This window comes from Haliotis rufescens, unplaced genomic scaffold (assembly GCF_023055435.1).
Source record: "Haliotis rufescens isolate VD_foot unplaced genomic scaffold, xgHalRufe1.0.p SCAF_6, whole genome shotgun sequence".
NCBI classification, from domain to species: domain Eukaryota; kingdom Metazoa; phylum Mollusca; class Gastropoda; order Lepetellida; family Haliotidae; genus Haliotis; species Haliotis rufescens.
The window spans coordinates 40,659,319-40,685,287 of record NW_025964334.1 but is presented as its reverse complement, the minus strand read 5'-3'; the positions used below and the strand labels follow the sequence as shown (position 1 = coordinate 40,685,287).

General features: G+C 41.0%; 1 protein-coding gene across 5 annotated transcripts in view; it reads right to left on the bottom strand.

The window, feature by feature from the left end:
* Positions 1-25,969, bottom strand: part of LOC124115558 (prolyl 3-hydroxylase 1-like) — an 84,062-nt gene that overhangs the window by 23,577 nt on the left and 34,516 nt on the right. For all 5 annotated transcript variants that reach the window (XM_048386593.1, XM_048386590.1, XM_048386592.1 and 2 more), the window contains exons 3-11: positions 21,588-21,759; positions 19,373-19,498; positions 18,950-19,083; positions 14,690-14,782; positions 12,502-12,693; positions 8,138-8,194; positions 6,024-6,183; positions 4,230-4,314; positions 3,328-3,406 (exon numbers count right to left, since the gene is read on the bottom strand). In XM_048386593.1, the coding sequence (XP_048242550.1) occupies positions 3,328-3,406; positions 4,230-4,314; positions 6,024-6,183; positions 8,138-8,194; positions 12,502-12,693; positions 14,690-14,782; positions 18,950-19,083; positions 19,373-19,498; positions 21,588-21,759 (1,098 nt within the window). The remainder of the gene's footprint in view (positions 1-3,327; positions 3,407-4,229; positions 4,315-6,023; positions 6,184-8,137; positions 8,195-12,501; positions 12,694-14,689; positions 14,783-18,949; positions 19,084-19,372; positions 19,499-21,587; positions 21,760-25,969) is intronic.

Here is a 25,969-nt window from a genome sequence, read left to right as displayed (position 1 = left end):
TTTTAAAAGAATCAATCAATATTAATTTTTACAGTTAATAATTCTATATGTCTCTTGGAAATGCCAATTATATTTTACTAGTATTTCTACAAATTTAACACTCTCTACAGGGTGTGAGTCTTTTTCAAACATGCCTTGAACTAATGCATACATGTATAGGAATCTCTATCAAATCCACCTTCAACCAACAGATAAACAGAATGTGAACTGCTACCTTAAGGTAACCCACCAAGGTGTATCTATACAGAGGTGCATGGTAATGAACCAACCTCAGTGTGCATGTTTGTTGTTTGTTGTTTAACACCGCACTCAGCAATATTCAAGCTATATGATGGCGACCAGGTGCCTGGTAACGGAATAAGTGGAACAAGCTATCCCACCTGTATGTGTGTATGGTAACGGGTGTATGGTAACGGACTGGGTGCAGCAAGGTTACCCACCTCGGTGTGTATGGTAACGGACTGGGTGCAGCAAGGTTACCCACCTCGGTGTGTATGGTAACAGACAAGGTGCTCCAAGGTAACCCACCTCAGTGTGTATGTACACAGGTGCATGGTAACAGACTGGGTGCAGCAAGGTAACCCACCTCAGTGTGCATGGTACAGACAAGGTGCTCCAAGGTAACCCACCTCAGTGTGTATCTACACAGGTGCATGGTAACAGACTGGGTGCAGCAAGGTAACCAACCTCGGTGTGTATGGTAACAGACAAGGTGCTTCAAGGTAACCCACCTCGGTGTGTATGGTAACAGACAAGGTGCTCCAAGGTAACCCACCTCAGTGTGCATGGTAGTGGACTGGGTGCAGCAAGGTAACCCACCTCGGTGTGTATGGTAGTGGACTGGGTGCAGCAAGGTAACCCACCTCGGTGTGTATGGTAACAGACTGGGTGCAGCAAGGTAACCCACCTCGGTGTGTATGGTAACAGACTGGGTGCAGCAAGGTAACCCACCTCGGTGTGTATGGTAACAGACTGGGTGCAGCAAGGTAACCCACCTCGGTGTGTATGGTAACAGACTGGGTGCAGCAAGGTAACCCACCTCGGTGTGTATGGTAATGGACTGGGTGCAGCAAGGTAACCCACCTCGGTGTGTATGGTAACAGACTGGGTGCAGCAAGGTAACCCACCTCGGTGTGTATGGTAACAGACTGGGTGCAGCAAGGTAACCCATCTCGGTGTGTATGGTAACAGACTGGGTGCAGCAAGGTAACCCATCTCGGTGTGTATGGTAATGGACTGGGTGCAGCAAGGTAACCCATCTCGGTGTGTATGGTAACAGACTGGGTGCAGCAAGGTAACCCACCTCGGTGTGTATGGTAGTGGACTGGGTGCAGCAAGGTAACCCACCTCGGTGTGTATGGTAGTGGACTGGGTGCAGCAAGGTAACCCACCTCGGTGTGTATGGTAACAGACTGGGTGCAGCAAGGTAACCCACCTCGGTGTGTATGGTAATGGACTGGGGGCAGCAAGGTAACCCACCTCGGTGTGTATGGTAACAGACTGGGTACAGCAAGGTAACCCACCTCGGTGTGTATGGTAACAGACTGGGTGCAGCAAGGTAACCCACCTCGGTGTGTATGGTAATGGACTGGGTGCAGCAAGGTAACCCACCTCGGTGTGTATGGTAACAGACTGGGTGCAGCAAGGTAACCCACCTCGGTGTGTATGGTAACAGACTGGGTGCAGCAAGGTAACCCACCTCGGTGTGTATGGTAATGGACTGGGTGCAGCAAGGTAACCCACCTCGGTGTGTATGGTAATGGACTGGGGGCAGCAAGGTAACCCACCTCGGTGTGTATGGTAATGGACTGGGGGCAGCAAGGTAACCCATCTCGGTGTGTATGGTAACAGACTGGGTACAGCAAGGTAACCCACCTTGGTGTGTATGGTAACAGACTGGGTGCAGCAAGGTAACCCACCTCGGTATGTATGATAACAGACTGGGTGCAGCAAGGTAACCCACCTTGGTGTGTATGGTAACAGACTGGGTGCAGCAAGGTAACCCACCTCGGTGTGTATGGTAGTGGACTGGGTGCAGCAAGGTAACCCACCTCGGTGTGTATGGTAATGGACTGGGTGCAGCAAGGTAACCCACCTTGGTGTGTATGGTAGTGGACTGGGTGCAGCAAGGTAACCCACCTCGGTGTGTATGGTAATGGACTGGGTGCAGCAAGGTAACCCACCTCGGTGTGTATGGTAATGGACTGGGTGCAGCAAGGTAACCCACCTCGGTGTGTATGGTAACAGACTGGGTGCAGCAAGGTAACCCACCTCGGTATGTATGGTAACAGACTGGGTGCAGCAAGGTAACCCACCTCGGTGTGTATGGTAATGGACTGGGTGCAGCAAGGTAACCCACCTCGGTGTGTATGGTAACAGACTGGGTGCAGCAAGGTAACCCACCTCGGTGTGTATGGTAATGGACTGGGTGCAGCAAGGTAACCCACCTCGGTGTGTATGGTAACAGACTGGGTGCAGCAAGGTAACCCACCTCAGTGTGTATGGTAACAGACTGGGTGCACCAAGGTAACCCACCTCGGTGTGTATGGTAACAGACTGGGTGCAGCAAGGTAACCCATCTCGGTGTGTATGGTAACAGACTGGGTACAGCAAGGTAACCCACCTCGGTGTGTATGGTAACAGACTGGGTGCAGCAAGGTAACCCACCTCGGTGTGTATGGTAATGGACTGGGTGCAGCAAGGTAACCCACCTCGGTGTGTATGGTAACAGACTGGGTGCAGCAAGGTAACCCACCTCAGTGTGTATGGTAATGGACTGGGTGCAGCAAGGTAACCCACCTCGGTGTGTATGGTAATGGACTGGGTGCAGCAAGGTAACCCACCTCAGTGTGTATGGTAATGGACTGGGTGCAGCAAGGTAACCCACCTCGGTGTGTATGGTAATGGACTGGGTGCAGCAAGGTAACCCACCTCGGTGTGTATGGTAACAGACTGGGTGCAGCAAGGTAACCCACCTCGGTGTGTATGGTAATGGACTGGGTGCAGCAAGGTAACCCACCTCGGTGTGTATGGTAATGGACTGGGTGCAGCAAGGTAACCCACCTCGGTGTGTATGGTAACAGACTGGGTGTAGCAAGGTAACCCACCTCGGTGTGTATGGTAATGGACTGGGGGCAGCAAGGTAACCCACCTCGGTGTGTATGGTAATGGACTGGGGGCAGCAAGGTAACCCACCTCGGTGTGTATGGTAATGGACTGGGTGCAGCAAGGTAACCCACCTCGGTGTGTATGGTAACAGACTGGGTGTAGCAAGGTAACCCACCTCGGTGTGTATGGTAATAAACTAGGGGCAGCAAGGTAACCCACCTCAGTTTCCTTGTCAGGTGACATGAAGTAAATGTTTGATCCTTCATCAGCAGGGATATCAGAGAGATATGTCACTCCACTGGAGAGAAAATAAAGATTTCATGACAAGCTATCAGGTCTAAATATGGCTTAAACAAAATAAAAGAATTGGTTCTCAGACAATGAATTTTGAAAATATTGTGAGGGCGTGCAGTGCTTTTTTTTTTTTTGCTTGTTCAAACTAGTATGTACCCAAACAAACAGTTGTGAACCATCAACCTGGGAAAGGGCCTCCCTACATAAACAAGCATACAAACTCCTATTGCTGCCATGACCACTTACAAAGCAGTGTGCATGTAAAGGGAAGTAACTGTGCGCTTATACTGGATTGCATTGTTGTTAAGTATTAGAATTTTTATATTTCTTTGAAAATGGAAATAAAAATGAAATGTGCGGCAGTGCCTGAGAACCAAGAGTATTATTTTTTTTAGCCTATATTAGGATAACGTTACACATTTCTTTGATTACATAAACTACATGACAGAATCCATAACTTGATCAACAGTATTCAGTTAGTGAAAACTGTCACAGAAATTGTCTGATAAGAAACTGATTTCCCTACTTACTTTTTAAATGCTGACAACTGTTGGCAACAAAAGTTACTTTGCAAGAAAATCAAAGCCTGTGTCTGGCATACTAGTCATTACAAAAATCACGGGTTGCAGCGATGGCAGTCAAATTCCAACAAAACCTCCAAGTAGTCTGTCTCACATGGCTGCAAATAACCATTAATCACCTTTCTGTTCATTACATGATATACTGAGGGAGGAAAGAACTCATTCTTGACACTCATCATTTACTGAGTAACACCTTGACCATGCATTGACCAAGGTTGTCATCTAGGAAGAAAGAAAGCTACTGACATGTATTCCTCATCCCCTATGTTGGATGGCAATTCGTCTACACATGATCCACTCTCCTGGGGTATGCACCCATCAAAGGAAGATGCTGCAACAGGAACAGGAACAATCACTGACACATTTCAACGGGAACAATCACTGACACATTTCAACGGGAACAATCACTGACACATTTCAATAGGAAAAATCACTGACACATTTCAACGGGAGCAATCACTGACACATTTCAACAGGAAAAATCACTGACATATTTCTACAGGAAAAATCACTGACATATTTCTACAGGAAAAATCACTGACACATTTCTACAGGAAAATTACACACTTCAACAGTAAGAATCATAGACACGCTTCAACATGAACAATCACTGACACATTTCTACAGGAAAATGACACACTTCAACAGTAAGAATCATAGACACGCTTCAACAGGAACAATCACTGACACATTTTAACAGAAGCAATCACTGACACGCTTCAACAGGAACATGACAGACTTCAACAGGAACAACACACATTGACAGGAACAATCACTGACACATTTTAACAGAAGCAATCACTGACACATTTCAATGGGAGCAATCACTGACACATTTCAACAGGAACATGACACACTTCAACAGGAACAATCACTGACATGCTTCAACAGGAGTGATCACTGACATGCTTCAGCAGGAACAATCACTGATACACTTCAACACGAATATGACACACTTCAACAGGAACAATCACTGACACACTTCAACAGGAACATGACACACTTCAACAGGAACAATCACTGACATGCTTCAACAGAAACATGACACACTTCAACAGGAACATGACACACTTCAACAGGAACAATCACTGACATGCTTCAACAGGAACAATCAGTGACACGCTTCAACAGGAAGATGACACACTTCAATAGGAACAATCCCTGACACGCTTCAACAGTAACAATCACTGACACGATTCAACAAGAACAATCACTGACACGCTTCATCAAGAACAATCACTGACATGCTTCAACAAGAACAATCATTGACATAGACACAAATAATGCTGTGCCAAAAGATTTGTATGAATGATTAGTGTAAACACACATGGCACCATTAATAAAAATTAAGTGTGAATTGTGCAATGTGCACAACTTTCCCAATCACTGTGACTTTGGTTTGTGTGCCAACATATTGCAAGAATGCGAGGAGTTCTGAGCCTAACTATGGTGGACTGTGTTGATGGAGTTGGTTGCTGATTATTTTTCAATATAACATCATATATAACATCATTACCATCATCATTTGCATAATGTTGCCAGACAGTTCTTTCTTCAAGTTTGGGAAGTGGTGGAAATCTGAAGGTGCCAAATTTGGTGAATATGGAGGATGTTTAAGGAGTTCTAAGCCACAGCACCTATGGTGACTTGTGCACAGGTGCAGTTGTCCTGGTGGAACAACAAACCCTATGTGAGTTTAAACATTAGATGTTTCACTGCTTTGACTGTTATTTAATCTCTGGCTGAATGTGGTGAACACAAGACCTATCCATCCAGCTTAATTAGAGTGACAAGCATCCAGCTTGAAGTTTGAAGACAATATGAAGTTACCAAACACTATCAACATGATCAAGGGTTGCTAATCACGCTAAATTTTCATTGAATATTGTAGAGATTCTCTTGTTTACTGAACAACAAAACTTTGGAAAACAAAGTAAACTGGTTTCCAATTCTTGCATCTGAAAGAAAGGTGAGGTTTTCATGGTGACAATTTCCAATCTGACCAGTACATTTATTAAGTAGTGTCATGATAATACCTACCGTCAAGGCCTTTCTCAGGCCCCCAGCACACTATAGATGTATGCTTGAAGAACAACCTTGTCAAGTTGTAATACTTCATTATGTAGTGGCGAGTTGTCTCGGAAATACGAAGCAAGAAGCGTAATGAGACCTCATTGTTCAAATCCTCTGTCTCCAACATCTACAGAAAGAATTAAACAACATTATCGGTTTACAGGTGTAAGAATCTGGAGATAACAGGTCCAGTGAGTGAGTGAGTTAAATCTGGAGATGACGGGGAACAGAGGGACAAGAATCTGGAGATAACGGGAACAGAGAGACAAGAATCTGGAGATAACGGGAACAGAGAGACAAGAATCTGGAGATGACGGGGAACAGAGGGACAAGAATCAGGAGATAACGGGAACAGAGAGACAAGAATATGGAGATGACGGAGAACAGAGGAACAAGAATCTGGAGATGAGTGAGAACAGAGGGACAAGAATCTGGAGATGACGGGGAACAGAGGGACGGGAATCTGGGGATAACAGGAACAGAGAGACAAGAATCTGGAGATGACGGGGAACAGAGGGACAAGAATCTGGAGATGACTGAGAACAGAGGGACAAGAATCTGGAGATCACGGAGAACAGAGGGACAAGAATCTGGAGATGACGGGGAACAGAGAGACGGGAATCTGGGGATAACAGGAACAGAGAAACAAGAATCTGGAGATGACGGGGAACAGAGGGACAAGAATCTGGAGATGACTGAAAACAGAGGGACAAGAATCTGGAGATGACGGAGAACAGAGGGACAAGAATCTGGAGATGACGGGGAACAGAGGGACAAGAATCTGGAGATGACTGAGAACAGAGGGATGGGAATCTGGGGATAACAGGAACAGAGGGACAAGAATCTGGAGATGAGGGGGAACAGAGGGACAAGAATCTGGAGATCACGGAAAACAGAGGGACAAGAACCTGGAGATGATGGGAACAAAGCGACAAGAATCTGGAGACAACAGGAACAGAGGGACAAGAATCTAAAGGTAACAGGAACAGAGAGACAAGAATCTGGAGATGACGGGGAACAGAGGGACAAGAATCTGGAGATGACTGAAAACAGAGGGACAAGAATCTGGAGATGACGGAGAACAGAGGGACAAGAATCTGGAGATGACGGGGAACAGAGGGACAAGAACCTGGAGATGATGGGAACAAAGCGACAAGAATCTGGAGACAACAGGAACAGAGGGACAAGAATCTAAAGGTAACAGGAACAGAGAGACAAGAATCTGGAGATGACGGGGAACAGAGGGACAAGAATCTGGAGATGACTGAGAACAGAGGGACAAGAATCTGGAGATCACGGAGAACAGAGGGACAAGAATCTGGAGATGACGGGGAACAGAGAGACGGGAATCTGGGGATAACAGGAACAGAGAGACAAGAATCTGGAGATGACGGGGAACAGAGGGACAAGAATCTGGAGATGACTGAAAACAGAGGGACAAGAATCTGGAGATGACGGAGAACAGAGGGACAAGAATCTGGAGATGACGGGGAACAGAGGGACAAGAATCTGGAGATGACTAAGAACAGAGGGATGGGAATCTGGGGATAACAGGAACAGAGGGACAAGAATCTGGAGATGAGGGGGAACAGAGGGACAAGAATCTGGAGATCACGGAAAACAGAGGGACAAGAACCTGGAGATGATGGGAACAAAGCGACAAGAATCTGGAGACAACAGGAACAGAGGGACAAGAATCTAAAGGTAACAGAAACAGAGAGACAAGAATCTGAGATAACGGGAACAGAGATACAAGAATCTGGAGATGATGGGAACAGAGGGACAAGAATCTGGAGATGATGGGAACAGAGGTACAAGAATCTGGAGATGATGGGAACAAAGAGACAACAATCTGGAGACAACAGGAACATAGGGATAAAAATCTGCAGATAACGGGACCAGAGGGACAAGATAACGGGAACAGAGGGACAAGAATCTTAATTTAGCAGGCACATGGACTTCATATAAGGAGATAATGAATCATGAAGCAGAGAGGAGTTTGAGATATGAATTGTTCGGAATCTAACTGTGCACATAGCATATCATCTTGAATCTACCGGGCACTCTAAAGTCATGGTTACCTCTTTCGCATCAGTAATAGTCACCACTTTGGCTCCATACTTGTTAGCTTTCTTTTTCTGAAAAACACAAAAGTATCAATCGTATTCATCATAAAACTTTTATCATCTTTGAGGAATCATGGGTCAACTTGTGTCCACACTTTTGTTACAATATGGAGAACCAGACTAGGAATCTTTCAGCACATATGTTGACAAATTGTTAAAATCTGCAGAATGTGACATGAACCCAGGGCGAATAGGTCTAGTCAGCCCGTGTGGCTCGAGGGCTGGTCATCTCTCAGGCAATGAAGCAAATCAGCATAGTAGGCATCGTCTTCTTAATTTCTAAGAAATCAACAAGGATCATACCCTTTGCGTCCTAGAATACGGTGGCCATAATTTTCTTCACTGATCTCAAAGACTTAAATTTCTTTGGTGCCGGAGAAGTGGAATGGTGCCATTCCATGAATTGACGTTTTGACTCGGGATCATAATGGTAGACCCATGTTTCATCACACATTACTAATCTTCTTTTGCATACTGACGAAATTCTACTCAATTAGTTCAAAATTTTCACTGGCAATGTCACTTTTTGTTACCTTAAGTTCAGAATTTAGAAACTTTGGCAAGCAAGGAGCAGATATCTTTTTCATCTGTAAATGTTCATGAATAATAGTTTCATTGCATCCATGGCTTAGACCTGTGTCTTCCTTAAGTTCAGCAATGGTTATACGTCTATCTGATAGTATAAGTTTCTCTTTCTCCTTCATTGAATCTTCATTGATGGAAGTTGAGGGACATCCAGACCAAGGGTCACCATCAAGGCTTGTTTACCCAGCCTTAAACATAGCTTCCCAACTTTCAAAAGTGGAATATCTAGGGCACTTATCCCCATACACTTGTGACATGACGTCATGAATTTCTTGGTGGGTATTTTTCTCTTAGTCAAAAACTTGAAGACTGCTCTGTACTCGTTCTTTTCCATTTCTGTGTCCATTTTGAACCAATCGTGTTCAATTGGCTGTCACTAATATACAAACAGCCTCAACAGACCAAATACACTTGCAATCAACTACTCAAACAATGTACTATAATGACAAGTTCACTTTGCTATGCCCCACAGTTGAAAGTTAGTCAGGCATAGAAATTTTTGACCAGACCTCACATGAACGTACCAACATGACAAGTGTGCCACACCCCCCACTAAATACTAGTGGGTTTTTTCTGGCCATACTAAAAATATACCATTGTGGTACAACATCATGGAAGATTAAAGTAACTCGCCTGCATCGATAATAGCGAGGAGGTCAAAGTCATTTTCACTCTGATGACATCACTTCCAGTCTAATCAACTCCTTTTTTGGTTTGGGAAGCACATGGCCAAATGCAGTACAAAGAAACAGAAAAGACTGCCACTAGCTATCTTCACAACAAAGTCATTCTGCACTTCCAGTTTCATAACAGCACTTACACTTTGGGAGAAATGCCCAATGCAAAAATGAAACAAAAGACGATGCTATGGTTTCAGAACAGTACATTATCTTGGACACTGACAGATTTCCATAAAAAATGTCTTAAAGAAATTTTACAAATTTGCTAATGATGTAGAGAAATGTCCCATAAAAAGTTGATAAAATCACTGCTATGCCTCTGGCTACTGTAACCATGTCAACCTGCTGAATTTCTAGCACACTATGAACCCTGCCTACTGGATGAATTTCAGCTTAAGGAACTGTAACAGGGTGGGTGACTTCAAACATTCAAAGCTTAATTAAACAAGGGACAAATAAATCAACATTTCGCTCATCAATATTTCCCCCAAATTGTTGTTTCTTTTATCTGCAAACAACATTACTAGTGAAATGAGCAACACACTACTCACATGAGCCCGACAAGGAAGAGAACACCACACGACTAACATGAACTAGACAAGGAAGTGAACAACACACTACTCACATGAACTAGACAAGGAAGTGAACAACACACTACTCACATGAACTAGACAAGGAAGTGAACAACACACTACTCACATGAACTAGACAAGGAAGTGAACAACACACTACTCACATGAACTAGACAAGGAAGTGAACAACACACTACTCACATGAACTAGACAAGGAAGTGAACAACACACGACTCACATGAACTAGACAAAGAAGAGAACACCACACGACTAACATGAACTAGACAAGGAAGTGAACAACACACTACTCACATGAACTAGACAAGGAAGTGAACAACACACTACTCACATGAACCAGACAAGGAAGAGAACAACACACTACTCACATGAACTAGACAAGGAAGAGAACAACACACTACTCACATGAACTAGACAAGGAAGTGAGCAACACACTACTCACATGAACTAGACAAGAAAGTGAACAACACACAACTCACATGAACTAGACAAGGAAGTGAACAACACACTACTCACATGAACTAGACAAGGAAGAGAACAACACACTGCTCACATGAACGAGACAAGGAAGTGACACTACTCACATGAATTAGACAAGGAAGTGACACTACTCACATGAACTAGACAAGGAAGAGAACAACACACTGCTCACATGAACGAGACAAGGAAGTGACACTACTCACATGAAATAGACAAGGAAGTGACACTACTCACATGAACTAGACAAGGAAGAGAACAACACACTGCTCACATGAACGAGACAAGGAAGTGACACTACTCACATGAACTTGAAAAGGAAGAGAACACACGACTAACATGAACTAGACAAGGAAGAGAACAACACACTGCTCACATGAACGAGACAAGGAAGTGACACTACTCACATGAACTAGACAAGGAAGAGAACACACTACTAACATGAACTAGACAAGGAAGAGAACAACACACTGCTCACATGAACAAGACAAGGAAGTGACACTACTCACATGAACTAGACAAGGAAGTGACACTACTCACATGAACTAGACAAGGAAAAGAACAACACACTACTCACATGAACTAGACAAGGAAGAGAACAACACACTGCTCACATGAACCAGACAAGGAAGTGACACTACTCACATGAACTAGACAAGGAAGAGAACAACACACGACTAACATGAACTAGACAAGGAAGAGAACAACACACTGCTCACATGAACGAGACAAGGAAGTGACACTACTCACATGAACTAGACAAGGAAGAGAACAACACACGACTAACATGAACTAGACAAGGAAGAGAACAACACACCACTCACATGAACCCAACAAGGAAGAGAACAACACACGACTAACATGAACTAGACAAGGAAAAGAACAACACACTACTCACATGAACTAGACAAGGAAGAGAACAACACACTACTCACATGAACTTGACAAGGAAGAGAACACACGACTAACATTAACTAGACAAGGAAGAGAACAACACACCGCTCACATGAACTAGACAAGGAAGTGACACTACTCACATGAACTAGACAAGGAAGTGACACTACTCACATGAACTAGACAAGGAAAAGAACAACACACTACTCACATGAACTAGACAAGGAAGAGAACAACACACTGCTCACAGGAACGAGACAAGGAAGTGACACTACTCACATGAACTAGACAAGGAAGAGAACAACACACGACTAACATGAACTAGACAAGGAAGAGAACAACACACTACTCACATGAACCCAACAAGGAAGAGAACAACACACTACTCACATGAACTAGACAAGGAAGTGAGCAACACACTACTCACATTAACTAGACAAGGAAGAGAACAACACACTACTCACATGAACCAGACAAGGAAGAAAACAACACACTACTCACATGAACCAGACAAGGAAGAGAACAACACACTACTCACATGAACTAGACAAGGAAGAGAACACCACACTACTCACATGAACCAGACAAGGAAGAAAACAACACACTACTCACATGAACCAGACAAGGAAGAGAACAACACACTACTCACATGAACTAGACAAGGAAGAAAACAACACACTACTCACATGAACCAGACAAGGAAGAAAACAACACACTACTCACATGAACCAGACAAGGAAGAGAACAACACACTACTCACATGAACTAGACAAGGAAGAGAACACCACACTACTCACATGAACCAGGCAAGGAAGAAAACAACACACTACTCACATGAACCAGACAAGGAAGAGAACAACACACTACTCACATGAACTAGACAAGGAAGAAAACAACACACTACTCACATGAACCAGACAAGGAAGAAAACAACACACTACTCACATGAACTAGACAAGGAAGAGAACAACACACTACTCACATGAACCAGACAAGGAAGAAAACAACACACTACTCACATGAACCAGACAAGGAAGAAAACAACACACTACTCACATGAACTAGACAAGGAAGAAAACAACACACTACTCACATGAACTAGACTGATGAGCTCAAGGCACTGCTCCTTCCTTAAGAAGCCATCAGCTGCAAACCGCTTTTCCCCCTTCAGTTGGTCTCCATGGGAAACTATTTTCAGCCCAATTCTCTCGTACTGTTTCATCCAGAAGGTATTGTGCTTCTCCTCTTCATTTGTAGTCTTTACTCCACTTTCTTCCAGTGGCTTCTGTGATGGACAATACAATGTAATGATATTGATCATTTAATCACAGCCCTGAAAACCATAAATTGTAGGCACATCCAGTGTTTGTTACAAAATAAATGTTACTGTAGCAAGCTCGCAAGTCTTTCAATTTCCGAATGACCTTGACATACAATTCAGACAGCAATAACAGAAAGTGCTTATGTATTATAAATACTAAAAAATGGTTGGTATGGATTCTGTTGTGGAGGGTATTAAACACTCATTTATTTGGGTTCATGGTACATGAACACTTCATATCAACTCACCATATTCTGTTTAAAAAATATCCCATAGATCATGGCCCTTGCCACATGTGAGAAACTGAATTAGGACAAGTCAACTTAAAATCATCAGCTTAGCATTTTTGTTTGTTGGACCAAACACACTTTATTTTGTTCTCTAGGGCCAATATTTGTAGTCTTTATACACTGAAGAAGTGTTCTTATTTGTATGGTTATGTATCTTACCTAGTTTCTTCATCCCTTTAGTTCCCCGGTAATATTTGATTTTAAGACAATCACATTCAGTACCCAGTATTTCAAATGGTTGACATTTGTTCTGTTGTCTTCCACTACGTTACAAACCATATGTTTTCACAATAAAGTACACAAACCAAGCTTATTTGACATCGAGTGACCATGACCTTCAATGTATTTTCCAGGGATATATAGCAGGTATGTCAGTATGAGTGACTGATCTACTGGTAATCATGGTAATTGTAAAGAATTTGTTTTGGCACAAAGTTCAGCAAGTTCACGGCATTAAGACCTCCTATGTTTTTCACTGTTTTCATGAACTTTTATTTCCCGGAGCCTAAACAATTTCAAGCCAGTTCTGAAAGAATTCAGCCTTCCACTTCTGTCAAATTTTTGACAAATACAACAGTACATGAAGCTTTCAGTTTCTTCATAATGAAGCCAGTCTCTGCAGCCCTTTTTATAATGTTTTCACCTTCTTCTTTACATCATTACTGATACCCCAGGGACACAGGCTTACATTACATGTTGAAGCGTTTGTGTCAGCAGTGTGGCAGTAGCAGATTTTACAGACCTCTTGTATTTGACATTGAAATTCAATGAAGGTCACTCAAAGTTTTATAAAACAAAATGTAAGCCCCACTATAAGAATATGTATCAATTTTTTTCCTACATTTCTTGAGTTATTTCAAACTTAATACATTTTTGAGTGTTTGACCTCGAGAGTGAACTTAAGCATTCCAAAGGAATATCCTGAAAATTAACCAATTATGGTGCCCCAAGGTGGAATATCAAAGTAACAATGAAACATAAGCACATACAACTCATTGTGGGCAGATCACAGTGACCTGTTACTGACATCACAAGTCTGTCATCACTTGTGATACAGACCTGTGAAGATCCAGGGTAGAATAGGTCTTCAGCACCCCATGCATGCCATAGAAGGCGACTATGCTTGTCGTAAGAGGTGACTATGCTTGTCGTAAGAGGTGACTATGCTTGTCGTAAGAGGTGACTATGCTTGTCGTAAGAGGTGACTATGCTTGTCGTAAGAGGCGACTATGCTTGTCGTAAGAGGTGACTATGCTTGTCGTAAGAGGTGACTAATGGGATCAGTTGGTCAGGCTCGCTGACTTGGTTGATGCAATTTTATATATTGATGCTCATGATATCAATCATTGGATTGTCTGGTCCAGACTCAATTACTTGAGGCATCAAACAACAAACAACATTCACCTAAAGAAAAGGTTTCTTGAGTATTTTCTTTCATGCCATTACTTTGAGGATGACCTTGACCCCTGACATGGTTTGTCAAAGTGTACCAAAAGGGTAGACACATAAATTTACTGTAGGCCATAAGGACCTATACAACTTTGAAACTACAGGCCCGACACACAAGATCTACCTGCCAGTGGCCTAAGGGCATATATATATTTCACACATATCTGACTGGTAAATGTGTTTAACACAGTATGGGCACTGTACAGCATATTCAGTCTTACCACCAAGTCGCCTGTATCCTTCAAATAATTTGTTTGGGAGAAGTCCAGTATCCTCTCCATTTGATGTTTCCTTTCCAGATAGACAACTGCTTGCTGAAATGATGAATAGCTGACATTAAAGAAAGAGGATTATCTGATACCATAGACTCCGAAGAAGACTAACACTTAGTCAGTGAAAACATGTTTTTAAAAGAATTTTTTTCTTTGAAAGGACATTTCCTCTTCTGCTGTTTTCATATGTGGAATCAAGCAAACTAGACTTGGTTAGTTTGATCTAGACTTGCCTAGGCTTTTAGCAAAAAAAATACCTAAAAAATATCCACAGTCAGGGTGCAGGACTAACACCAAAGCAATTTGGAGCAAAATAGTGCCACGGCACTGTACCACACTTTAATATGTCTACGGTTAAAGAAGCAAAGGAAAGGGGAAAAAAGGCATGCTAAAAATCCAGCTCCCAAAAAGGTTTACAGAGCCAAATATTCATTTTGAAAGAATTTAAGAGCATAGTCATGGTCAAAATTCAAAATATTGTAAAAAAGGAACATGTATGTCAGTTGAGCCCACTACTAACAGCACAATTCCATTTTGAACAAATATAACCTAGTAATGGCTATACATCTGTCATACCAAATCTATACCAAATCCATGCAGAAGTTTGATAACTTGCAAAGAACAGCTATAGGAAGTACCGACAAATTGTGCCTAGCATAAAGTCTTGGGCTTAGTTGCAACGTATATTGCTACATTAACAAGAAAGTAACAAGTACTTCCGGTTTAATTTTGGAAACACATATGTCTAATACTAGCTTACTTAAAAACAGAAAGTTATATGTCCTTCCCATATAATGACCCTCTATTACAGCCTTAACATATGACCTTGACAGGAACAAATTACAGATTTTTTCCAAATAATTTGTTTTATAAATCTAGCTTCATCAATAGACGGATGGTTTGGAAAAGGGCAAGGTAGATCCAAGGTAACCTATCTCCACTCCCTAATTTATGTAAATTTTCATTGGCTTGATTTATCACTTCCTTTGCATAACTTGGCCATGGGAGCCAAAGTTAATGGGCCATGGCAGCCAGAGCATTGAAGCACCTGAGGTGCAAACTGTTCATCTGGTTTAGGTTGAAAGTCTTGCATAAGGTGGTAAATCTCCTTAAGTCAATCTTTATGGCAAAACAAAGACCTTAAAGGAGACCGGTGGCCTTCCTCACACTACATGCAATTAGTTGGACAATGGTGCACAATGGCCACTATGAACACTGTACGGCCATACAGGGCTAAAAGAAATTCTCAAATACAACTTGTCCTACAGGGCAAGTAGATATTATTTTCTACTCGTCCTGCGATGTTTTCACTTGCCCTTATAAAATTTATAAAGTTTCATATTCTCGGTTATTATTACCATTTTCTGCAATTAACCTTTTAAAGTAAAAATTCACAAATATCTTCAGTGATTTTGCATGATCTTGTGCTGACTGAAGTTAATTCATAACTTGTTCATTTTCACAGCAATGAACTTATTTCCTACTTTTCCCTTGACATCTTCATTTTTCATTTCTGAACTTATTGTTTAACCCAATCACCGGTCAAGAATTTGGATCTGATGGTTGAGGATATTTGACACTGGCAGTGACTGGTCAAATTGTTCCATACATAAAAATATCTAGCAATAGCAATCAGCTGTACAAAATTGCTTCACTTATGGTTATTTTTATTTCAAATATATATAGTAAAGCTGCAACGAAAATGAAATGATATTGGAATATATTATTCCTGATAAAATAATAGTTTCAGATACAATTCTGCCAATCATTTGCATCAATATTCTTTGAAGTTTTATTATTGGATAATTTTTAAAAATGTGTACAGCTGATTGCTGTTTCCGGCTAAGTTTACGAGAAAATACACACAGTAATCTTAATCTTTGCATATAAAACAATGCCTAGCAGAACAGGAAATACACTTTAAACGGTACATAATATTGTCTAGTGATGTTTTATCTCAAATGTGTATTGAGCAAGTTTGTTATCACCCAATCGCTTACCTGCATGAATTCGGTGGAGGGACATGATGTCATTTTTTTCTGTGCATAATACTCGCATATTTGTTTCCAAAATACTGAATCACCTACAAGGGTGCACATAATGGCACACTTCTTTCTTGCCCTGCACAAGTGGACTTTTCGAGCTCTGGCTCTTTTGTTAGTTTGAAGCAAGCTGAGGGTCTGAACTGACATTCTCTACTGCCACCAAGGGTGGTGTGGAGACCGTGCAATGACCATGTGGTAGCCGTAAGGTACAACTAGATGCTGCATTCAAGGTCCTGATGAGCGTGGGTGGTTTAAGTTCATGAATCCAACTAATACACCTGCTGCATGGAGACCGCACTGGTCAAGCGGGCATCCCCAAATCAGTCACTTCAAAATTTTATTGAGAACCCAGGACCAATGGTCTACTGTGTCTGGCAAACTCTTCTGTGTCGCTGTGGATAGTGACATAATACCCTAAATCCCCCTTTGGCCTCACTTCTGGGTCTGCTGCTGCCTGATAGATGCCATTTCTTCTGAAATGGTAGTCAGACGTCTGTAACAAAGTCAGCATGTCATCTTGCTGATTCTTCATTAACTGATCAAAAACATTGAGGAAGCGCCGGGCTGGGAAACACACTGAGACCATCTAGCTTCAACTGATCACAGAGGATCTTGCACTTCCAGAAGGATGTGTGTGGATCTCCAGTGATATTGAACTTCCACACTCTGCATGCACCTGGCGAAAGCGGCGGAGGAGACACCATTCTTTCCCACAATACACCACCAGATCCCACAACTACTCAGCCGTAAATAAGATACTAATAGTGACTAGTACTAATACAGTGTGACAAACTACCAAAATGTACAAAAATAAATTCACAGGAAAGAAGTGATATTTCCCGACTTGTGCAGGTGCAAGAGCCTTTGGGCAACAGGATAGTATTTCCTGCACAACTGTATATGGATAGCCATCAGTGAGGAGGATTTCTGTTGAAAATCAGAAGATTTTAAAGATGACAGCCAAAATACAGGATTTATGGTAGTGATGTAATATGGGTAGGATATTTGCAGGAATTTGTATGTTACTTCCCCTCCCACATACTTTGTTCATATCATTTTCATAACAATACATGTAGAAATGGCACAGTAATTTTCAATATGGCCTCTATGGCATTCCAAAATTTTTGTGAGCAATTTTAGACACCATAGTGGAGATCAAAGTTTCAGCCCCCACAACCCGAGTAATTTTCATCAAGGAGATGTTGAAAAAGTGAAAGTTCATAACAGGCAGACAACCAGATGATGGGCAATGCACCACAATGTAAGCTCACTTGACTTTCAGCCAGGTGAGCTAACTTGCAATATAAGTTCTTTGAAAAACATTTAGAAGTTGATTTGTCATGAACAAAGACAAGTTCTTATTGATAACCAACTTCTTTATTACAAATGTTTCACATGAGATTCTTACACCCTTGTCGCTTGCTTGACAAAAAAGTTTGAATCTACATCCAAACGAACAAGGACAAGTTCTTTTGGATAACAAACTTCTTCATAACAATTGAAGTGACTTTTCTGTATACATTCTAATACCTTCATCATGTGCTGTATAACCCCTCTGACCTTACATCATAGATCATCAAAGACCATCATAGCTCTTGTGGCACCAACAGTATCATCTTCCAGAGGCAAGGGAGTTTACTGACTCTGAAAGTCCTGTTTCAACCCTTGTCGAATTTCTGGGCTTAATCGTAGCGCCAGAGTGGCTATCACTATGTTCCCCCTATTGATCAATCGGATTCCACTTGCACTTGCATTTGCTTCAAACAAAATGGTGGGCCCAGTCGATAATCAAGATCTATATCGTAATAAAACAAGTTTTATTTCACGAAGTGCATCAGATCACGTAAGCACCTTGATAAGAAACATGAAAGGATTAGGAAAATATCTTTTGATGTCGAGTTGGTGGGACATGTGATTAAAAAAATCTTCACGGCAATTGACGAATGTGTATGTCGATTTCGTTACGTTATTTTGTTTGGACTATGTATTGACTCATTAGTCCAGCGAAAATATAACTCCATAATTCCAGCCTTGTTCGGCAAGTGTGGAACCTGAATTTTTATAGTCAGTTAACTCCCTAGCCTCTGGAAGACACAGCAGTATGTTTGTGACAAGGTGACCTGCCAGGAACCCTAATGACAACTAAGTACACAAATACACTCACTTCTCTAGGCTGGAAGTCCTTCTCTGCGTACCCCTTTTGTAGATAGAAGCCCTTGTTCTTCTGCATCGTCTCATCACCAGGTTGAAACAGGAGGAACGTTGCTGCTGCTTCCATGGATTTCTCATCATTCTTTACTGGAACATGGTTATGTATGTGAGAGAGGAATGCTACAGTTACATCATGGGATGTCTAAGAAATTTACTTTAATTTTCATTCCACTCATGAAATTATATGTCCATCACAAAGATTATTTGGAAAAGATGAGCAGACTATGTCCCTACTCAAAACACCTTATTCTAATATGTTTATCTTGGAGAAATCAGGTCTGTACTGAGGCATCCTACTGGACACAATGGAAGCAAAGACTGAAACACATTTGGCACATCAATCTTCATCAATACAGCCAATGAGCATCCAACTTACACTTGTAGTAGGCAAACTGCAGGTAGTGAAAGTGGTCAGCCACATAGTCTTCCATTTCGTCAGTAAATATCCTGCTCAGTCTCCTCTCACAGTTGTACTGACACTCCAGGACAGACAGATAATGGTCTGGAACACAGCACAGATACATCATACAGTCTCCTCCAGGACAGACAGTAGTCTGAAGCACATGCATCATACAGTCTCCCCTCACATTTGTAGTGATACTCCAGGTTGTGGCTTCTGAGGTGATGATGTTTACAATGCAAGGAAATGCATTTTGAGTGAATTTAAGAGTATGTTCCAAAGGTCAAATAAAGGTCAAAATTGAAAATATCGCAAAAAACGGAACCTATTAGTGGGGCTCAGCTAAAACTACAAACTTCATTACATTTTGAACTTAAATAATGTAATGTCAGATTCAAAGTTCTTGAACATCAGGTTCCATATTTGGTGCAAATAAGCATGTGAAGGTTCAGCTTGATTTGTCCAGATCTGAGAAGATGTTGACATGCTGACGCTGACCTTGACGGATGCTGGACAAACAGGCCATGACTTAGGCACACGAGCTACAAATAGAGCCACAAATAGAGCCACAAGGCCCTGTAACTCAACCTTATGTGGTGGCAAAGAACCATCTACTTACGATGAAATTTCACATTGTGCATGAACAACATGGAACTAATGATCTGAATATAGCTATCGTTGAGATGTAAATTTACAGTCTTGAGGCATTGCACCTGAATGCAACATCTAATCACAATGAAGTTTCACATCATGCATGAACAGCATGTGATGCACGTGCACATAGAAGCCAATGTGTGTGCACCCATAACTGTGTGAGCTAAGCACACGCTTACAAATGCCTCAAAGACAGTATCTCAATGAAGAGTCAAAATGGTGAAATGTGGGTACGATAGAGGGGGAACATCACAAGTTGACTGAATGTTTGGTTTCTTGACTGTGGGACATGAATCGTCAAATGGGTTGAGTTGCAGGCCTAAATAAAATGACACCTAGACAAAATCGTCTCATTACATTAATTGCAAATGATTCAAATCTGCCCCTGTTATCAGTAGAGAATTTCGTACAAAAACAGGAAGGAGAATGTCAACATCTGGTGTGGGAACTGATTTGGTTATTGTGAATAGACACTTGACTGACTGGTATGTTGACAAAACTTTGCATCCTGTCATTCCATTTGCTAGAATTAGCGGCAGAAATTTTGAACTGCAAGATGACAATGCCAAAGCATATCGTGCCCAGCTTTGACTGATTATCTCCGCTGAGAAGTTATACGGACATTGGAGTTAAGTACCCTGACTTATCCCCAATACAGCATCTGTAGGATGTTCTCGGGCGAAGAGTGTGCACCAGACACCCAGAACAAGAGACAAATTAGCAAAAACATTGACTTGCACAACTTTGACCTGCTCAAACTTGTTTCGCTATTTTCTCCTTAACCACTAGGTGCAGGATGGTGTGGAATGGGGTTGTGGATAAGCAGTTCCAATTTTGCACCTACTTTGACTAACACTGCCCCTGACAGCATTTCACTTTGGTGACACAAATGTTTATGCTGAAAAGGTGAAAAATGTTGCAGATATGTGTTTGGCCCTTCTTCTAAATACACATATGCCAAATTCACTACTTTTGAAAAAAGATGTCCAAAAATATGAGTTTTAGGATTTCAAAAATAAGGGTTCATGTTCCGTGGCTGGGATATTTAAAACCAATTTCAGTGACACTATACCTGGAATCGGCTTCAGTTTCCACTTAATAGATAGGCCTTGCAGTTTCAGAGGAGTTAATGATAGATGGAAAACTGTACGGATGGATGAAAGGATGAAAGAAAACGTGCCACAACACACACTCACTTGATTTCAGTCAGGTGAGCTAAAAAGATGACACCATAGAATCCTATACACATGGAATACACATAGCACTCACAGCCATATATAGTCTCCCTTTCAACCCAGGGGTATTACCTGAAAAGCTCCATGTATGAAAGCCAGTTGTAAACCAATGCTCCTTCCACTCTTAGAAAGGAGCGAGCATGCATGGTTTCACGCAATCCAAAAGATTTAAAAGCACCTATGTGATAAGCCTGAAGTATAGTGAGAGCCCAAACATGTAATGACTCATATGACAGATAGAGTACTTTTTATAGTTGATATGGTAGAACACACAAAACATCGACTGAAATATGGATAGGTACCTGCCACAGCGCTGACAAACTCCTGTGGTACAGCAGACTCATAGATGGCCTCGCACTCCACGCGACACCTTTCCTCCTCATGGTAAAATTCAGTGATGGCCACCTCCATGTTGGTTTTAACCCCTTCCCAGTCATCACTGTTGTAGGACATGAGCCCACGGACATACGCTTCCTGAAAAAGATGAACAACTATGTAACGCATTATCACTGTTGAAGGGCATCAGCCCTCAGACACGTTTGTAGGACATTAAATGAGCACTCCACTTCATATCAAGTTTATGTCTGATTAGAAACATTCTTAGCTGCCCCAGATTGTGTTCAGTTGAACTCATAACCACCCAGTGAAATATCTTGCGATAGTTGTTAATGTCATTCAACAACCAACAACATCACACTCTGTGGGGGTCACTGAACTGAACAAAAGATAGCATCTACTCACTAACAGTGAAACATTACTGATATAATATTGGCATTACTTATCATATTACACAACCACAACATGCATAGGTATTAAAGAAATGTGAAGAACGAGGAATTTTAGTGAAAATAGCAACTATATTTTACTTATCCGATTCACTGTGGCCTTGACCTCATACGTAGGTCATGCATGACCTCTTCAGACAGAAGGCCTACCCTAAGGATGACTTCTAATCATTTACAGTAGAAGTACAGTGAATGCGTCCGAAGTTATCAGATCAAGATTCTTTGCTTCCTACTATGAACTTGAGGATCTTCAAACCTGACTTGACCAATCAAACAAATTTTATTGCATAATTTCTATGTGTCCTTATGACATGTTTACACATTGGGGGAACCGCCTCATTGGTCTAGTGGTAGAGCGTCCACCCGACTCGAACTCGAAAAAAGGCTCGAACTCCGGCCATGTCATACTAAAAGACATTAAAGGATGGTACTTGTTGTTACCCTGTCTGGCACTCAGCATTTAGGGGCTAAAACAAGGACTCAGTATACTGTGTCTGAGTTGGGTATTCATGTTATTCATTTAGTCAGAAAACATATAAAATAAAAATCACATGCAGTTGGTGCATGAAGACATAAATATTAGGTTGCAGTTTTCAATAATTGGTTGCACTGGTGCACGTTTAAATAGCTATATTGAGCCCTGATATTATACATAGAGATTGAACACACTTGAGCATCTTCACTTCTGACATACGATAACATCCCCATAAAGTACATAGGCCACAAACTTATTTGGGCAGTAAAATATAAAAGCAAACTTTTGTCACAACATAATAATAACTTGTAGTACACACAGAGTATAGTAGGTCACTAACTATTTTTACTTGGTACATGTGTAATCACAAAAGGCCTCGTTGATTCCATTTCTTTAGTTCAGTGGACCAGAAAGATAAATTCTCAAAGAAATCTCATTCACTGGACCCATTAGTCTAAATTGCATATGAAAGATCAATCTTATACTCTAATTTTATCCTGTTAATCTATATGCAAATACATCAGAAATACAATTTTGTGAGTAAGTGAATGAAAAGTAGCATTAGTCAGGTCACAATTTACCCATCAATATATCAAATGCAATACAAATAGACCTAGTCACAATATGTATCCTCACAGAACCTGTTGATACTTGGAATCTTTCCACTGTCTTGTTGTACTTCCTCGATGACTTTGTCGAGCTTGTCATTAAAAACTTTTGTTGCTGAAACCATTCAGACATAACCATCATTTTTGACTGATCGGAAACTGCTCCAGAGCAAACATGGGATAGAAGTTGTTGTCTCTGGGTCTATAGTAGCTGAGATGGCATCCATACTAGGGTAGATAATAAATGATCTTGCATCCATTCAATCGTATCTTCAAAGATTCCTTCATATGAGTCTTGTACTAATGTTAGTCAGATGTTGGATTACACATGTATATATATATATGTGTGATGTCAGACGGTGAGTGCACGAGGAATGACATAATACATTGCGCACCTCAGCATGCAGTTATCATATACACGGCGGAACAAGCCGATTAAACTCGGAATGTTTTACAAATTGCAGCGCCATCTGGCGTTCTTTATTGTCAAAGTCCTTTCATGCTCACTGATGTTCTTTATTGAAAACGTCCTTTCGTGCTCACTGACGTTCTTTAATGAAAACGTCCTTTCGTGCTCACTGACGTTCTTTCGTACACATTGTTCTTTCTTTTCTTATGACGTCTTTTCGTAACATTTGACTATTAATACTGCGTACTTTTGACATTTATTTCAACTTTGTATGTTTAACCCTCGTCAGTTTGTTTTGTATTTTGACCTTTAGTAGTAACATTTAGTTCTTTATTCCTAATATTTGACCTTAATTGCGTACTTTTGTCCTTTTTTTCAACTTTGTATTTTTTTACCGAATGGCCGCCCATAGATTTTGATTTGTTTGTTTGTTGTTTAAGCCTGCACTCAGAAATATTCGAGCTATATGATAGCGGTCTGTAAATAATCGAGTCTGCGCCAGACAATCCAGTGATTGACATCATGAGCATCAATCCACGCAATTGGGATACAATGACATGCATCAACCAAGTCAGCGAGTCTGACCACCCGATCCTGTTAGTCGCCTCTTATGACAAGCATGGTCGCTTTTTACGGCAAGCATGATATATATGTATATATTTTATCAATGTGCACTCATTGAAGATGGAATATCAAAAGAAGCGTTGATTTTTTGTCATTATCTTTCTTCCGCTTGACTAACAATTCTTTTCTGTCGAGTTGTAGTGTTTTTGATATTCCATCTTCAATAAATGCACCTTGACTATGTGCACATTTTCTCAATCTCATTAAAATCAGACCTTAGTTCTCGCAACCGCTAAACAAAGATCTGAGGACATCCCATTACGGGTCACGTCAGACCGACCTTGTGCAAACTTTGACAGATCAATAGAATGACCAATCAGAAGGCAGCTTTCTCGTGCTTTACGGCACTAATTTCAAATTGACAACTACACTTCGAAACATATTGTGACAAATTCTCGTTTACAAATTTAAAACCTAAACAAAAGAACATTCTGGAATGGCTAATAGATGGTCTAGATTGTATGGATTCAGTCGTTAAACCTCTAACTATCGTTCGGAATACCCTGTGTTTTCAAGGTTGTATGATTAGAAATCACATTCCGACTGTCACTTTCATGATCTGGTAAGCGACGCTCTAATTGGTCGGATGAAAGGTCATTCTGACATGCCCCTTAATGGGATGTCTTCAGATCTTTGTTTAGCGGTAGCGAGAACTAAGGTCTGATTTTAATGAGATTGACATTTTCTTAGTTTCATAGCATGTTAAATAAACATAGTTAAATTTCTCATAGTTTCTCATGTCATTACTTTACAAAATTTTGTTACCATTTGGGTTGTGGTGGAAATACCATAGTTACTTCGATATTTTGCACTTAATGCTCTTAATCATTATACACTGGACATACACATAAAAAGTGATATTCATCTTCAATAAAATCAGTTTTACAAATCCTACAAAGTCCTTGTTCTCTTGCAATACGCCTGTTTCAATAAATAGATCATGTGAGATTCAACGAAATCGAGAAAGAGCTGTTCTAAACTTATGTAAAGTTACACTTAAAAGATAAGGTTCTAGTATTATAGTAGTCTTAAATGAAGTGGAGTAATTTGCTTTTATAGAACTGGACAAGCTTCCTGTCAGTTAGATCAAAATGAAGAAGGCCACACCTTACCCACTGGCAGTCAGAGATCACAATACATTATTATGTCCTTAATGAACTGTTTGTATTCATCAAACACATAACAACCAAGGGATTTTATTTAATGTTCGCAAATTCCCACCCACATCAGGTTTCCACTTAGTAAAGTCAGAAACCCTAGTTGTAACAATCATCTTCTATCTGCAACTGGAAATTAGACACAAAAATCACTTCAACACTTGTGCATCCTCATTGAAACAGGCATGTAAACCATGATAAGAAATATGGTTGTTTCTTCAACTGTATTGGATAATGAACATGATGAAAGGACACGTGTTTCTAAACAAAAACATATGGACTCAATTTAAAAGTTTGGATTCATCACCCACATGCATTTTCATTTTTTTTAAATCTTCTCTCACAAATAATTTATTTGAAAGGATGTTCAAATCTGATGTTCACTATAATATATGAATTAAACAATCTGATTAAAGGTGAGGTGAAATGGGGTTTAACGTAGCAAACAAGAATTATACACTTATATAGCGACGTGCATGCACATGTGTGAGTAGCTGCTTGTACTAGTCCAGACTGATGCTCATATAAAGTGCTTGCCCACTGAGATACCATGCTGCAGTTAAACATGAATACCCCACTCGGACACAGTATACTGACTCCGAGCCTACCAGTCCTTGTTTATAGCC